Source organism: Bombina bombina, chromosome 12 (assembly GCF_027579735.1).
Source record: "Bombina bombina isolate aBomBom1 chromosome 12, aBomBom1.pri, whole genome shotgun sequence".
Lineage (NCBI taxonomy): Eukaryota > Metazoa > Chordata > Amphibia > Anura > Bombinatoridae > Bombina > Bombina bombina.
Window position 1 is genome coordinate 2,806,405 of NC_069510.1, and position 18,536 is coordinate 2,824,940.

At 39.6% G+C, this 18,536-nt stretch overlaps 1 protein-coding gene across 4 annotated transcripts in view; it reads right to left on the bottom strand.

Moving 5' to 3' along the window:
- Window positions 1-18,536, bottom strand: part of SLC2A8 (solute carrier family 2 member 8) — a 179,671-nt gene that overhangs the window by 137,405 nt on the left and 23,730 nt on the right. For 3 of the 4 annotated variants that reach the window (XM_053695349.1, XM_053695351.1, XM_053695348.1), the window contains one exon: window positions 14,879-14,987. In XM_053695349.1, the coding sequence (XP_053551324.1) occupies window positions 14,879-14,958 (80 nt within the window). In that variant the 5' untranslated portion in view covers window positions 14,959-14,987. The remainder of the gene's footprint in view (window positions 1-14,878; window positions 14,988-18,536) is intronic. The other variant, XM_053695350.1, reaches the window with a different exon arrangement.

Below are 18,536 nucleotides of genomic sequence, written 5' to 3' on the forward strand. Positions count from 1 at the left end.
TGCAGATAGGGGGTACAACTTGCACACCCCTATTTTATCTCACTGTTTTTGTTTTTAAATTAACCATTTTTTTTATACTTAAAGGGCCATAATACCCAAATGTTTAAAAACTTGAAAGTGATGCAGCATAGCTCTAAAAAGCTGACTAGAAAATATCTCCTGAACATCTCTATGTAAAAAAGAAAGATATTTTACCTCAAAAGTTCCTCAGTAGCCACCTCCCATTGTAAAGGATTTCTAAGCAGCATTTTAGTATGTCTGTCCTAGGACAGCTTAGGGGATGAGCCTCGTGTACTCTCATATTATTTCACCAATCAGGTAAAGGAAGCTTACTATGAAATCTCATGAGAGTTAAGTCAAATCTCATGAGATCACAGTAAGAGTTCATGACCTCAACACTGCTGATGCTGATTGGCTGCTGTTCATTTCTTCATTTTTTATTTATTTTTTTACCTGCAGCTGGGAGCTTTTTACACAGAACTTACTCTGCTGAGCTGAGGATATTGTGAGGTAAAATATCTTCCTTTTTTACATAGAGATGCTCAGGTGATATTTTCCTGTCAGCTTTTTACAGTTATACTGCATCAGTTTCAAGTGATTTAGCATAGAGTATTATGTCCCTTTAAGTTCTAGCACCTTTGTTTTTCCCATTTGAATGCTACATGGAGCTGAGCTACATATCCTTGGATCTTTCTTGTGATTCTACTGGCTGAGCAGCACCTGGGGAGAGTGTGATACACCCTGAGATATCCGCACGTCACTACCAGCACATTAGGGTGAGCTGATGCACCCTGAGATATCCGCACGTCACTACAAGCACATTAGGGTGAGCTGATACACCCTGAGATATCGGCACGTCACTACCAGCACATTAGGGTGAGCTAATACACCCCGAGATATCGGCACGTCACTACCAGCACATTAGGGTGAGCTGATACACCCTGAGATATCAGCACGTCACTACCAGCACATTAGGGTGAGCTGATACACCCTGAGATATCCGCACGTCACAACCAGCACATTAGGGTGAGCTGATGCACCCCGAGATATCGGCACGTCACTACAAGCACATTAGCTTAAGCTGATACACCCTGAGATATCAGCACGTCACTACTAGCACATTAGGGTGAGCTAATACACCCTGAGATATCGGCACGTCACTACCAGCACATTAGGGTGAGCTGATACACCCTGAGATATCAGCACGTCACTACCAGCACATTAGGGTGAGCTGATACACCCTGAGATATCAGCACGTCACTACCAGCACATTAGGGTGAGCTGATACACCCTGAGATATCAGCACGTCACTACCAGCACATTAGGGTGAGCTGATATACCCTGAGATATCAGCAGTCACTACCAGCACATTAGGGTGAGCCGATACACCCTGAGATATCAGCACGTCACTACCAGCACATTAGGGTGAGCTGATACACCCTGAGATATCGGCACGTCACTACCAGCAAATTAGGGTGAGCTGATACACCCTGAGATATCGGCACGTTTCTACCAGCACATTAGGGTGAGCTGGTACACCCTGAGATATCAGCACGTCACTACCAGCACATTACGGTGAGCTGATACACCCTGAGATATCAGCACGTCACTACCAGCACATTACGGTGAGCTGATACACCCTGAGATATCGGCACGTCACTACCAGCACATTAGGGTGAGCTGATATACCCTGAGATATCAGCACATCACTACCAGCACATTAGGGTGAGCTAATACACCCTGAGATATCAGCACATCACTACCAGCACATTAGGGTGAGCTGATACACCCTGAGATATCCGCACGTCACTACCAGCACATTAGGGTGAGCTGATACACCCTGAGATATCAGCACGTCACTACCAGCACATTAGGGTGAGCTGATACACCCTGAGATATCAGCACGTCACTACCAGCAAATTAGGGTGAGCTGATACACCCTGAGATATCGGCACGTTTCTACCAGCACATTAGGGTGAGCTGGTACACCCTGAGAATATTGGCACGTTTCTACAAGCACATTAGGGTGAGTTGATACACCCTGAGATATCAGCATGTCACTACCAGCACATTAGGGTGAGCTGATACACCCTGAGATATCAGCACGTCACTACCAGCACATTAGGGTGAGCTGATACACCCTGAGATATCGGCACGTCACTACCAGCACATTAGGGTGAGCTGATACACCCTGAGATATCAGCACGTCACTACCAGCACATTAGGGTGAGCTGATACACCCTGAGATATCGGCACGTCACTACCAGCACATTAGGGTGAGCTGATACACCCTGAGATATCAGCACGTCACTACCAGCACATTAGGGTGAGCTGATATACCCTGAGATATCAGCACATCACTACCAGCACACTAGGGTGAGCTAATACACCCTGAGATATCAGCACATCACTACCAGCACACTAGGGTGAGCTGATACACCCTGAGATATCAGCACGTCACTACCAGCACATTAGGGTGAGCTGATACACCCTGAGATATCAGCACGTCACTACCAGCACATTAGGGTGAGTTGATACACCCTGAGATATCAGCACGTCACTACCAGCACATTAGGGTGAGCTAATACACCCTGAGATATCAGCACGTCACTACCAGCACATTAGGGTGAGCTGATACACCCTGATATATTAGCGCGTCACTACCAGCACATTAGGGTGAGCTGATACACCCTGAGATATCAGCACGTCACTACCAGCACATTGTGAGTACCCAGTTTGGATTTTGGTTGCATCATTTCATGCTCACGTGGAGTCTTTTGGGATTATTATTGCATAACTGTTTGGTAACAGATTTATTGTTTGTATTCCTCTGTTATATCTGTTTAAATATTTATTTTAATATTACCACTTGGACCCTCGCTCAATTGGTTTGTTTTAATAATAAATATGTGGCCTAACGGTCCTCAGGACTGGAGTTGGGAAACACGGCTCTATATGACAGTAAAGTCATGATTCAGACACAGCTGCAATGTTATACATCTATTACACAATCTACTTTGTTTTTAGATATCCTTGGTTAAAAAGCATACCTAGGTAGGCTCAGAGAGCAGCAGCGCACTACCGGGAGCTAGCTGCTGATGAGTCACTATACACAAACTATTGTCATTGATTCACCTAATGTATTCAGCTAGCTCCCAGTACTGCATTGTATGTTCTATCTAAGATTGATTAGACCGAGCGCCAAGAATACAACCTCGAGCTTGTATACAAAGACCTCCTAGCTGGTCTGAGTTAGAGCTAATCGAATGGTGGGGTGTATACAGCGCCTATAAAGGCAGAGGTAGTGGAAAACAAATATATGATCGATGTGGAAAAAACTCCTAAAGTGATATAGATGTAGTGGATGTAATTTAATACATGGGGGTTTATAGATATACAATTGTTGAGAGACGAGAAGAAATAAAGTTAAAAAATCCTATATAATATACATAAATTCTAAACAATGGATTGTAAAAGTAAAATCAACAATCGGTAAAATAGTGAGTCAACAAATGGTCAGAGTAAAATTGGTATACCAATCATGGATCCATATAGAGGGATATGTGTGATAGAAATCCAACACAAGTGAATAAATGTCAAAATGTCAATAGATACTCAAAGTAATATTGTGTCCAAATGAAACATCCAAATGGGGAGAAAAAAAAATATATAAGGTGAAAAAACTGACGTTGCAAAAATGAAAACGAAAACAAAAACAAAAATGACTGCAAAAGTAGAGGTGAGTGTCTTGGTGAAAAAATAAAAATAATGTGTACACAAAAAAGGTCTATAAAAATGTGAATAATCCTCCTATGTGGTCCTGTGGTGTTCTGTGTCCTCAGTAAAAACAGTAATAAACCTAAGAAAAAATAAATAAACAAGACATAGTGTAGATGTACAAAAAAAATCAAAGCTCTGTTAAAAATGTGCTTACCAAATGTTGACGCGTTTCGGCCTATGCTAGGCCTTTTTCAAGACAGTAAAAAATTGTGGCATTAAGTGGCCTTTTAAATGGTAAGCTATAGTATGTTTTGGCGCCAAAATCACTCATTTTGGGGGCCCCTACTTCCTGATAAGATGCATTATGGGTAAAAAACGGATAAAAACAGTTAAAAAGTAATAAAAATTGTAAATTTCAAACATGTCTTGGTAGGATGAGTAATAACATCTAATTTCCATATAAATTTCATAATATTGGCGATAATATTGATGTTCTACATACTATAAAAGTAATGTCACACCATGTACATAGTTCAAAGGTATCACTTTCGGTTTCGGCTTAGTACCACTTCCGGTTTCGGCATTAGCAGAGGGATGCAAATACTCATGTAGTGGAATAGTATCTTCATTATTCCATTGTGTTAGTCAGATATATTGAATGGTTTAAGCAGTGCATCAACTATAAGGGTGCATCCGTGCCAAATTGCCTAAGATCGTGAAACCGGAAATGGGGGTGTGACGTCACTTCCGGTATCGCCAAACATCGAGGTGACACTTAGGGGGATAGTAAAGAGAATCTAGTTTATTAAATGGGTGTACTTGTATAGGAGAGCAAATTTAGGAATGTAGCGAACTGGGTGTGTAGCATGCTAATATCTTAGCAAAACTATGCAGATATCTTGTATATGGGAGATGTATCCTCACTTCCGGTGGCTATATTGTCAAAGATGGGCCTGGGAGGGGAATAATCTATATATAAGAGATCTTAAATGGAATAAAATTGAGCTCTAAATGAATCAATAAATAGACAGATCTATAGACAATTATTAGGTTTTGTGAAGTGAAAATACATTTCTAATTTCGGCAGACCGGTGCCTACATCACTTCCGGTTCTTCGAGGGAACCAAAAATAGGAGACTTTTTATAAGGGGATTACATCTTGATGTAGGTAACTTAAATGGTTATTACCCAATCTTTTAGATCGATATGGAATGAACTTATAATCAATCAATATAAGTTATAATAAAACCGGAAATAAGGTTATAATATCACTTCCGGTATCCGAAATGGCAGAGGTCAAGTCATATTGAAGGATGTACAAATATCTAGAAATATGTAAAAGTATACAACACATGTCATAAAAGTGTTCGGCAGTTTTAGCACTTATGTCAACCAACAAAAATAAAGATGTTTCCATATATATTGCGTACAAAAAAAGAGAGTAATTTATGCACAAGAGTGAAGAAATTTAACCTATTGGTACAGTTAACTGATATGTAATAGACCTTCCAATTGGCCTGATGGGTCTGGTAACACATATAAAAGTATAAAATGCTAGGAATAGTTAATAGGTTACTCATCAGCGTGATACTTAATGATATTAGGAGGATGCTACATAAATATACATGACTACACATTAGAAAATCAAGCTTAAAACAACCCCTAATGGGTTAGGGCATTAGGGATATATAAAAGTCCACCAATGATGGATGAGGGAACATAGTATATGGATAAACTAGAATAGGAATGCCATATAATAGGGTACAAAGCCGAACAATTATTAAATAGCATAATGGATGAAAATGAAACAACACCTACTGATGGAATTAGCAAGAGGGGGGAAGGGGGCGATCATATAGGATGGTGTCATTATCCATAAATCTATAAATGTAATAAAGAACTCATATCTAAAGAGATTAGATGGTCTTGGATTGACGAAGGGAGACTCCTTGTTTAGATGACCAACAAATTTAGGGATGGTTTTAAAGTGCTTAATGAACAGTTTGATGATGATCAAAGAGAGGGGTGTAGTATTTTAGAGAGAAAGGGTCATCTGTAGCAAGTGTAGAAGCTGATTCCTAATGGTCAGTGGGATATGAGCTGAAACATTTACATATAGTATGGAGGGTGTCTAACGGCATGGCCAAATGTCCCAAAGTCCTAGTAAGATTAAACATGTAAAATGGGTTTGGCTATTAGGTGGTTCTGATTTTAAAATAAATGGATAAGATCTTCTTTATTGTTAAGTTCTTTCGGATGTAAGCAATCTAACAAAAATATCCATTTTGATTCTATGGTAAGTAGTTTTTTCTCGTAATTGCCGCCTCTCCAAATTTTGCTGATCTTTTGGATCCCTGTGTATTTAAGATCTTTGATGTTCCCTTTGTGTACAGTCGAGAAATGTTTATACAGGATGGTAGCGGTGCTAAGTTTCTCTATCAGCAGTATATGTTCCCTTATTCTATATTTTAAGGGTCTTGTTGTTTGGTCAATATACTGCAGACCACATGTGCACTCGATTAGGTAAATAATACCCTTATCCTGACATCTTATCAGGTCCCGAATTTGGTAATGTTCCTTAGTGTGATGCGATTGGAACATTCGTCTTTTTACCATACTTGCAAGCCTTACATTTTGGACAAGGGAAGAATCCTTTGATTCTCTTTCCATATACATTATTTGTCTCAACCCTTTTTGTCTTCTGTAGGCTCGGGGCCAAACAATTCTTTAAGTTATTTGTTTTCCTATAAACAAATTGTGGATTTGGGGGAAGTTTGTTTCCAATTAGATCATCTTCTTTTAACAGGGCCCAGTGCTTCTTAAAGATCCTCTCAATTATATGCTTGTTGCTGCTATATTCGGTTACCATAGGGATATTGATTAAATCATCCCTACCTTGTTTTATCTGGTTTCGATCTTTATATGTTATCAGCTCTTTTCTTTCAATCCCTCAATCTTTCAATTGCTTCTATCTTGAGGTCAAGTTGATCTTCCTGATAGCCTCTTTCCATAAACTTGCTCTTAAGAAGTAGTGCTTGTTCTTCCCATGTTTCATCATTTGAGCAATTTTTTCGGATTCTTAAGAGCTGTCCTTTGGGGGATGTTCCTTTTCCACTTTTCATGATGGCAACTAAGATTGTGGACATAATTGTTGCTATCAACCTCCTTAAAATGAGTTGATGTTTCCCACTCTCCATCTCTTACTTCTATTTTTAGGTCTAGAAATACAACCTCTCTCATGCTCCATATATGTGTGAATTTCAAATTTAAGATGTTTTTGTTCATTACTTCCATAGTAAATTCGAGATTTTCAAGAGTACCCTTCCAGATGATCAAAATGTCATCTATGTATCTGCGGTACAGGACCAGGTCCGCGCCAGCTGGGCAGGAATCCCAGAAGATCTTTTCCCATCTGCCCATATAGAGGTTCGCAGAGCTAGACGCGAACCTGGTCCCCATAGCTGTACCGCAGATTTGTTGATTTGCTATGTCCAACCCTATGCGCTCTTTCAACTATTAAGGGGAGTTGTTGAGAAGGGAAACCTAGCGCTTTGGGGAGTAGCAAGGAAGTAACCTTTATAAGATCCTCATACTCAGGGGATTCTGGGAGTCCGATGATTCTGATATTATTCCGTCTGGAGCGATCCTCAAGACGGGATTGTAAGCTGGAAATTTTAACCTCATGATTATGCACTAGCTTATCTTGGACATTAACCCGATCCTCTAAATCAGAGATCCTATTTTCTGCCTCATTTATTCTTGATGCAAATTGCTTGACCTCATTTGAGAGTGATACAATATCTGTAGAAATAATGCTAAGCTCTTTCTTAATAATATCAAATTGAGGGGTGAATATATCAGTTAATTGTGATACTAAGTTACCTATGTCAAAGTGGGGTGTAACCCCATCTAACGAGGGATCTAATGTAATGTCTACACTCTTAACCTTTCTGTCCTTAATTTTGGGCGGCATAATAGGGGAACTTTGTTTAGCCTGTGTAATAAATCTTTCCATGTACCCAGTGATTGGAAAACAAGTGAAAAAGCAAACAACAAAATACAAAAATTTAAAAAAAAAAAAAAAAAAGTGCAATATCAATACTACGGTAACGTAAAGTCACCTAAGTGGATAAGGGAAGACAAGAGGGAGTCTTCTGCTGTGAATGAGATTTTTTTTTTTTTCTCCTTTTGTTTTTTTTTTTTCCTCTTTTTCTCTTTTTTTTAAAGTGATATACACAAATGTATATTAATTAGTGAGGTTAAGGCCTTTAGCGTAAACACATATCTGTTATAGAGAATAGACAAATGTGGAAACAGAAATAAACAGGGTATGCACCACTTAGTCTCAGCAAGCTGACCACAATATCTTAGCCAAAGAGTATTAAATGTTATTTATCATAGAAACCAAAGTAAAAAAAGGCAAAAATAATAATGAATCATAGGACATAGAATTGCTTAGAAAAAAAAAAAAAAATAAGCAGTCACATATACACCACTTAAGTCTCTTTTTCCTTACTCCTTCTTCCCTCTTTCTTTTCTCCCAAATTCAGATGATAATCAAATAGGGAATCAGGGAGTTCCAAATTGGAAAAGAGTTCCACCAGCTGAGATGGTAATGTTAGGAAAAAATGGATCACCAACTTGCACAGTTCCACCAGCTAGTCCTATACTGATGTATATTAGGAAAGCCACAAGGGAGCACACAATAAAAATATAAGGATAACCACAGCAAATGACGGGAGAGAGGTATTTCTCCTTATAGGCTCTAGGCAGCTTAACTTTTATGCAGATACCAGGACCAGTACAATATTGCCCATAGCCACAGCAATGTAATATAGGATAGTCACCCCTGCCAAACACTCAGAATACTTGTTTCAGACAGGCTGAGGTAAAAAGAAAAAAATAAGGTAGCCGGGAGGGTTTTTATGAAATACGGCTCGACACTGACTCGCATCAAATCAGCCTCCAAGAGATAATCAGTGAGCCTGAACCCTTTGCTGTTATCCTCTTCCAGGCACTTTCACTCCGGCATGTCAGGGGAATATACAAACAAGAACAGTCAAGTCTTACCAGGAAGCATTGAGACTTAATGAATCCACCTTGGGAACCACAGCAGGGAAGAGCCGGCGTCTCCTCAGGCCTCTGACCGACCAGATGTCACTCTCTACCGCGAGGAAGGAGCGCTGCCCACAGATCACTCTGCAGACACACCACCCCCCCCTACAATCGGTAACTCCACTCAGAGGGCTCAGCAGTTGAACCGGGATCAGCTTGATAGCTACCTCTCGACGCCACTCCTCTCCTGTCCGTACGTTTCCTCCGCGGCAAATGCGGTATCCACCGCTGGGCTTGACCGCCAATTTAGGACTTCCACGGCACAGGCATAGACACAGCCTGAAATCCTGCTGCAAATCCCAGACGATCTGGGTATAGCAGGCAAACGAATGCTGGGGGAGATGTCCTCGCTCCAAATCTCCAGAGCACCACGAGCTGCACAGCATGTCTAACAGCTCCGCCCCCACCGGAAGTCTCCCGCAGATTTGTTGATAGTACTTTCCATCGTTACAGAAGTAATTGTGGGTTAAAATGTGTTGGATGCTGTCCGCAATAAATTTAGCTTGTTCACTGGGCATCTCTGGGTCATTGTCCAGGAATAAACTGACAGCTTCACATCCAACCTCGTGTGGAATACTGGTGTATAATGCTGTTACGTCACACGTAACCAGTATATAACCTTCTTCCCAAGGTGTTGAATTCAAAATATTTAAAACCTGTGTCGAGTCCTTCAGAAAGGAGGGGAGTCGTCTTACATATTTCTGCAGTTGGTTATCAACGTACTCCGAGAGGTTGCTCGTGAGTGAACCTATCCCGGAGATGATGGGCCTACCAGGCGGGTTTTTGAGTGACTTGTGCATCTTTGGTAGATGGTACATTATTGGTGTAATGGGATGCTTGACATCTAAGTATCTGAACTCCTTATTCAATATTCCCAAAGTATTCGCATTCCCTAGCAGCTCCTTTAGTTCCCTCTGGAATCTTTCTCTTGGGTTATCGCAGAGTTTTAGGTAAGTCACTGGATCATTGAGCAGCCTCTCGTTTTCTTTGTCATAGTCAATTCTGTTCAAGACCACGATTCCCCCGCCTTTATCCGCAGGTTTGATGGTCAAAAGGTTGTTGGATTCGAGTTTCTTGATGGTATTCAGCTGTTTAGACAAATTGTGTTTTACATGTTTTAGGTTCTTTGAACTAATATTCCTTATCTCATTGGTTACCATAGTCTCAAAAGTTTCAATGGCATTCCCTTTCATGGTAATAGGGTAAAAGGTTGACTTTGGCTTGAGAGAAGTATGTAAATATTTGTCTTGCCCAGTGTCTATAGTATAACTTCTGGGTATTTGCCTCTCCATTTGTGATTTTTCAAAGAATCTCTTTAGAGTTAGTTTCCTTATAAACTCTTTTGCATTGGTATAAGACTGAAATGTATCCAAGCTCCTTGCTGGAGCAAAGGACAGACCATATCCTAGTATTTCCCTCTCTTCTTTTGTGAGGTTATATGAGCTGAGGTTGAATAATCCATCCTTGAAAATGTTGGAGCTTGTATCTTCCTCTTTCTCTGGGCATATGATGTTTAGTTTTTTTCTTCATTCTGATTCCTCCTCTCTTCCATCTATGCGTTTTCTTTTTGGGTTTGAGGGAGGTGTTTTTCTTTGTTCCACAGCCTCCTTTTCGGCTGGCGTTCGCCCTTTGTCCTTTGCCACTGGTTGGTTGGACCCTAAAAAAGATGAAGTAGAGGGTATCGGATTTAGGGGAATGTCAGCAGTCACTGGTTCTCTTATCCTTTCCTGGTGTACAGGGGTTTGCCACTTAGTCGTGGTCTTATTCGCCTCCTGCTATCTAGAGCTATACCGTCTGCGAGGTATTCTGTCTCGGGTATCCGACCATGGTTTCTGTTGATATGGTGTCTTACCCCTATCTCTCTCTGATTGGTTGTCGTCTCTGCGATATCCATAATTATAGGTGTGGTATATTTCTTCCTCTTGCCATCTATTTTGGTTTCTCTGATGGTGCTCACGGAGGTAGTTATCTTGATGATGGTGGTATCCCTCTTTATGTCTCATATTTCTATAGGCATGGTCCATAGTTCTTTCTCTTGTCGTATCATTGTGTGTATTATAATACTCCTGTTTGTAATTATAATTAGGTCCTCTCCAACCCCTCTGGTTGCGGTGTTCAGAGTAATCTCTTCTATCCCATGTAATGTTATGGTTATTAGAGTCATTATAGTTCTGGTTGTAGTTGTGTCTTCGTCTTGAGTCACCATTACGACAATCTATCAGAGACTGATGTATTTGTATAACGTCTTCTGTTGTTGTATTTATGTGGATTGTATGTTGAATAGTTTCTCCTTCTTTGTGTTGTACGTGGCCGATCTATTAATTCTTCTTTATTGTCATCTCTCTGGGTCTCAAACACAGATTCTGCATTAGTATCTGGATTGGTTTCTTCTTTAGCTGGAATATTAGATTGATTGTTGTCTCTTTTCTTCATCTCTCTTTTCAGTTTCTTAGTTTTTTTCATAATCACATCCTCTCTCACCTTGATAACTCTTTTTACTAGGTTCACCTTTCTTTCTGTGACATCAGTTCCTGAACTTTCCAAGTTCATAAGTATTTCTTCATCTTCTTTGATGTCACCATCAGTCTGTTTTATAAGTTCTTCTCTACAGTCTACGATAATATTCATAAGTGTTTTGGATGTTTGTGTAAGAGCATCTTCCCATCTCTTAGAAAATGTGGCATAGGATATAGGGAATGCACATTCTTTGGTCACCACCAACCCTATGGGTATAATACCCAATTCAAGGCACTTCTTTAAGAAGGAAATATCAGCTTTATATTTCACTTCTAGTATAAGCAGTTTCTCCAATTCCTTAAATAGGGTGTGTGCATCTATACAATTATCATTCTCCATATCACCATCATTACAAGAGGTATTTAAGTTCATTTCCTGTCTAAGATTTCTCAGAGACTCCATTCTTACGGACTGAGGGAATAACAGATGGCTGGTAGAAGATGCGAAGAAGCCTGAATGAGTAGTAGTATTAATAATAAATAATGGACCTGGCTGCTCAAATCTGTGCTAGGGGGAAATTCAGCTTGATAAAGGATGGTTTAGACCGAGCGCCAAGAATGGAATGTACCAATAGGTTGAATTTCTCCACTCTGGTGCATAAATTACTCTTTTTTTAGTACGCAATATATATGGAAACATCTTTATTTTTGTTGGTTGACATGATAAGTGATAAAACTGCCGAACACTTTTATGACATGTGTTGTATACTTTTACATATTTCTAGATATTTGTACATCCTTCAATATGACTTGACCTCTGCCATTTCGGATACCGGAAGTGATATTATAACCTTATTTCCGGTTTTATTATAACATATTGATTGATTATAAGTTAATGCCATATTGATCTAAAAGATCTAAAAGATTGGGTAATAACCATTTAAGTTACCTACATCAAGATGTAATCCCCTTATAAAAAGTCTCCTATTTTTGGTTCCCTCGAAGAACCGGAAGTGATGTTAGCACCGGTCTGCCGAAATTAGAAATGTATTTTCACTTCACAAAACCTAATAATTGTCTATAGATCTGTGTATTTATTGATTTAGAGCTCAATTTTATTCCATTTAAGATCTCTTATATATAGATTATTCCCCTCCCAGGCCCATCTTTGACAATATAGCCACCGGAAGTGAGGATACATCCCCCATATACAAGATATCTGCATAGTTTTGCTACGATAGTAGCATGCTACACACCAAGTTCGCTACATTCCTAAATTTGCTCTCCTATACAAGGACACCCATTTAATAAACTAGATTCTCTTTACTATTCCCCTAAGTTTCACCTCGATGTTTGGCGATACCAGAAGTGACGTCACACCCCTATTTCCGGTTTCACGATCTTAGGCAATTTGGCACGGATGCACCGCTTAAACCATTCAATATATCTGACTAACACAATTGAATAATGAAGATACTATTACCCTACATGAGTATTTGCATCCCTCTGCTATTGCCGAAACCGGAAATGGTACTAAGCCGAAACCGGAAGTGATACCTTTGAACTATGTACATGGTGTGACATTACTTTTATAGTATGTAAAACAATATTATCGCCAATATTATGAAATTTAGATGGAAATTAGATGTTATTACTCATCCTACCAAGACATGTTTGAAATGTACAATTTTTATTACTTTTTAACAGTTATCCATTTTTTACCCATAATGCATCTTATCAGGAAGTAGGTGGCCCCAAAATGAGTGATTTTGGCGCCAAAACATACTATAGCTTACCATATAAAAGGCCACTTAATGCCACAATTTTTTACGGTCTTGAAAAAGGCCTAGCATAGGCCGAAATGCGTCGACATTTGGTAAGCACATTTTTAACAGAGCTTTGATTTTTTGTACATCTACACTATGTCTTGTTCATTTATTTTTTCTTAGGTTTATTACTGTTTTTACTGAGGACACAGAGCACCACAGGACCACATTGTAGGGTTATTCACATTTTTATAGATATACTCTATACCTTTTTTGTGTACACATTATTTTTATTTTTTCACCAAGACACTCACCTCTACTTTTGCAGTCATTGTTTTTATTTTCGTTTTTGCAACGTGTTTTTTCACGTCAGTTTTTTCACCTTATATATTTTTTTTTCTCCCCATTTGGATGTTTCATTTGGACACAATATTACTTTGAGTATCTATTGACATTTTGACATTTATTCACTTGTGTTGGATTTCTATCACACATATCCCTCTATATGGATCCATGATTGGTATACCAATTTTACTCTGACCATTTGTTGACTCACTATTTTACCGATTGTTGATTTTACTTTTACAATCCATTGTTTAGAATTTATGTATATTATATAGGATTTTTTAACTTTGTTATTTCTTCTCGTCTCTCAACAATTGTATATCTATAAACCCCCATGTATTAAATTACATCCACTACATCTATATCACTTTAGGAGTTTTTTCCACATTGATCATATATTTGTTTTCCACTACCTCTGCCTTTATAGGCGCTGTATACACCCCACCATTCGGTATGTTCTATCTAAACCATATTCCCTATATATACTAATACTAGATCTAATGCACAGGTGTGCAGAGATTATATATATATATATATATATATATATATATATATATACACACATATACAGATACACTATATACAATGTCCCTTTAAATAAAGATTACCGACTGTTACATTAGCTAATTAGTTTGTTACATGCACAAAACTACTATATTAGTGTAACATGTCTCATCTTCATATGACTAACACTTCAAGTTTATTTTTTTATTATTTTATTTTTTTGAGTTATAAAAGCTTTATTATAAAACTGTAAACATTACAATTTGGAAAAACATAAAGACTGCAAGAGTAGTTACATTAGAAGAAGATAGTATACAATACTTATCCAGTTACAGAGTATAACTGATAGAAAGAGGATTATTTTTTGTTCATTATTATAGTCTCCATCATGTATCTGAAATGTATTAACTTCCATGGTTCTCTTTCAGTCTTGATATATAAATGAGAAGGGGGAGCCTGTCAGGTTAAAGTTTTATTTTTTATTAAAAATACCTAAATCTCCCCCTCCTACATAACAAGCAGGGGCGTATTAGCTGTGGCCGAACTGTTAGCCGATGAATAATAGTCTGACACACAAGTGGCTGTCAGATAACAGTCCGGCCACGAGATAGATAATTTCCCAGACAGAGAATTATAAGACGTGCGGGCTGGGACCATGGCTAGGTTCCCAGAGGCGATTGCGGCGCCCGCGGCTCTGATTGGAACAGAGCACTCTGGAGCGTATCTGCCCTCGGCCGAACTCAGAACATGTTTCGGCATTCTGTCTCTCGGCCAAAATGTCAGTCGGATAGAATGCCGTCAGCCAAATATCCATCGGCATTTTGTCAGAGCACTGTATTAGCTGCGTCAGGGGGGCACAGGGAACATTTATTTATGGCTATTATACAGCATACAAGTAACATTACTGTAAATGCAATATACCACAGGTATAAAGTAGCGTAAGACTGACTAAATGTCATATATTTAACTTACCTCAGGTATCTGTCCTGCAATGCCTCCCTGTTCTGGTGTCTATCAGGATCCAGCAGAGGCTTGTACTCTTCATGCGCCATCTTCCTTTATCTACAAAATTTGTGTATTACTGAGAGAAAAAAACAAAACAAAATTATGCTTACCAAATAATTTCCTTTCCTTCTGTACAGGGAGAGTCCACAGCTGCATTCCTTACTTGTGGAAATACTGAACCTGGCCACCAGGAGGGGGCAAAGACACCCCAGCCAAAGGCTTAAATACCTCCCCCACTCCCCTCAACCTCCAGTCATTCTGCCGAGGGAACAAGACACAGTAGGAGAAATATCAGGTTGAAAAAGGTGCCAGAAGAATAAATTAAGATTTAGGGCCGCTCATAGGAGAACACAGGCGGGAGCTGTGGACTCTCCCTGTACAGAAGGAAAGAAAATTATCTGGTAAGCATAATTTATGTTTTCCTTCTTAATACAGGGAAAGTCCACAGCTGCATTCTTTACTTGTGAGAAATTATACCCAAGCTCCAGAGGATATTGAATGCTAACGGGAGGTTAAAAAAAAAAAAAAAAAGGAGGCGGACCCTAATATGAGGGCATCACAGCCTGCAAAACCTTTCTCCCGAAGCAAAAACATCAAACTTGTAAAATTTGGAAAAAGTATGTAAGGAGGACCAGGTAGCCGCCTCACAAATCTGATCCATAGAGGCCTCATTTTTGAAGGCCCAAGAGGAAGCTACAACTCTCGTAGATTTACCGTAATCCGCTGAGGAGACTTAAAACCCACTGACTCATATGCTAAGCGGATGATACTCCTCAAACAGATAAAGAAGTCGAAGAGACCTTCTGACCCCTACGCTTCCCAGAACAGATAATTAACAGAGAAGAAGTTTGTCTAAATTCCTTTGTAGCCTGAAGATAGAACTTCAAGGCATGAACCACATCCAGATTATGAAGTAAACGATCCTTCGATGAAGAAGGATTTAGGACATAAGAAAGGAACCACAATTTCTTGATTGATGTTGCGATTTGATACAACCTTAGGAAGAAAACCTAACCTGGTCCGTAGAACAGCCTTATCAGCATGGAACGCCAGATAAGAAGGGTTACAAGGCAGCAATCTCAGAGACTCTGCGCGCAGAAGCAATAGCTAGAAGAAAAAGAACCTTCCAAGACAAACAACTTAATGTCAACCTCATGCATAGAGGCCTATTTATCAAGCCGTCAACTGTGCTGCATTCGCCGGCACCAATAAGCTCGTCTAACATCGCGGCCGCGGACCTGAATACGCTCTCCAAATTTAACAAAAAAGCTGTCAAAAAGCCACGCACCAAGTACGGGGCAATGAGCAGAGGACTGTTGTTAACTAACAGTCATTGATCTCGCTGCTATTCGGCTTTTTAACAGCTTTATTTGTATACAAGGTTACTAACTATCTCCTTTCTGTTAAAAACAAAGGCTACTACTCCATACTCATCTTACTTGACCTTTCTGCTGCCTTTGACACTGTTGGCCACCCCCTTCTCCTACGGTCTCTCAGCTCTCTTGGTCTCTGTGACACTGTCCTCTCCTGGATTCATTCTTATCTCTCTAACAGATCCTTCTCTGTCTCATTTGCTGGTGACTCGTCCTCTCTATTGCCCTTGTCTGTTGGAGTACCTCAAGGCTCTGTCCTGGGTCCTCTACTCTTCTCTATTTAAACTTCTTCACTGGGTAAGCTTCAGCTATCATCTCTATGCTGATGACACCCAGATCTACCGTTTCACCCTTGCACTCTCTCCTTCTGTCAATTCTCACATCAGCGACTGCTTATCTGGCATTTCCTCCTGGATGGCATCTCACCACCTAAAAATAAGCATGTCCAAGACCGAACTTCTTCTAATTCCCCCCTCTAACTCCACTCCAGTTTCTAATTTTTCTATCACTGTTGGCGGCACCACTATCTCCCCATCACCCTAAGTCCGCTGCCTCTGAGTCACGCTTGACTCAAATCTGTCCTTCATTCCCCACATCCAACTGCTCTCTTCATCCTGCCGCAACCACCTTCGCAATATCTTCAAAATTTGTCCATTTCTGAATGCTGAAACTACTAAAACAGCTAATCCACTCCCTGGTAATTTCCCGAATTGACTACTGTAACAACTTACTAACTGGCCTCCCTCTTTCCCGCCTCTCTCCCCTCCAATCCATCCTAAATGCATCTGCCATGCTAATCCACCTCTCTCGACGCTCTGTTTCTGCTGCACCTCTCTGTGAGTCCCTTCACTGGCTCCCCATTCATAGCAAAGTTAAATTCAAAATTCTCACCCTGACCTACAAAGCCCACACCATGCTGCCCCACCCTACCTGTCCTCACTCATCAACAAATATACTCCTGCCTGTCCCCTAAGATCCAACAATGACCTGCTTCTTGCGTCCTCTACCATCACCTCCTCTCATGCTAGACTACAGGACTTCTCTCGTGCGGCACCAACCCTCTGGAACGCACTTCCTTGAGCTGTCAAACTTGCCCCTAACCTCTCCTCCTTTAAACGTTCCCTAAAGACCTTTCTGTTCAGGGAAGCTTATCATCCGACTTATTAACAAACTAACTTCACTTACCTAACAGCTGCCCTCTATCTCCTCACTAATATCATTCACACCTTTGCAGTCCCCACCTCCTGTTTCCCATCCTCCTACCCATCTATATTGTAAGTTCCCACAGGAATAGGGCCCTCAATTCCCCCTGTATATGTCTTATCGTATTGTTTCTCCATTGTACTGTTATCCTTGTATCCATGGGCAGCGCTGCGGAATCTGTTGGCGCTTTATAAATAAAGAATAATAATAATAATAATAATAATAAATACTGTCATTAAACACCACCACTATAATAAAATGTTTAACCCCTATCCCGCCGCTCCCGGACCCCGCTGCCACCTACATTATGTTCTTAACCCCTAATCTGCCGCCCCCTACACCGTCACCACCTACATTATGTTATTAACCTCTATACCGCAGCTCACGGAGCCCACCAAAACTAAATAAAGTTATTAACCCCTAAACCACCAGCCCCCCACATTGCCATAAATTAAATTAACCTATTAACCCCTAAACCTAACAACCCGCTAACTGTACATTAAATATTAATTCATCCCTATCTTATAATAAATTTAAAAACTTACCTTTAAATTTAAATTAAACTATATTAAATTAATAATTAATCTACCCTAACTGTTATACTAAAATTACATTAAACTACAAATTAAATTAATTATATTATATATTTAAAAACCTAACCCTACTCAAATAATTGAAATCTACACTAAAAAATTACTAAGTTACAAAAAACTAACAACTAAATTACAAAAAATAACAAACACCAAGTTACACAAAATAAAAAAGAAATTATCATAGATTTAAACTAATTACACCTAATCTAAAGGGTCCTATGAAAAAAAAAAAAAAAACCTAGCCTAAAATAAACTTCAAATAGCCCTTAAAAGGGCCTTTTGCGGGGCATTGCCCCAAAGAAATCAGCTCTTTTACCAGTAAAAAAAAAATACAAATACGCCCCAACAGTAAAACCCACCACCCACACAACCAACCCCCCCAAATAAAAACCTAACTAAAAAAACCTAAGCTACCCATTGCCCTGAAAAAGGGCATTTAGCTCTATTGCAGCCCAA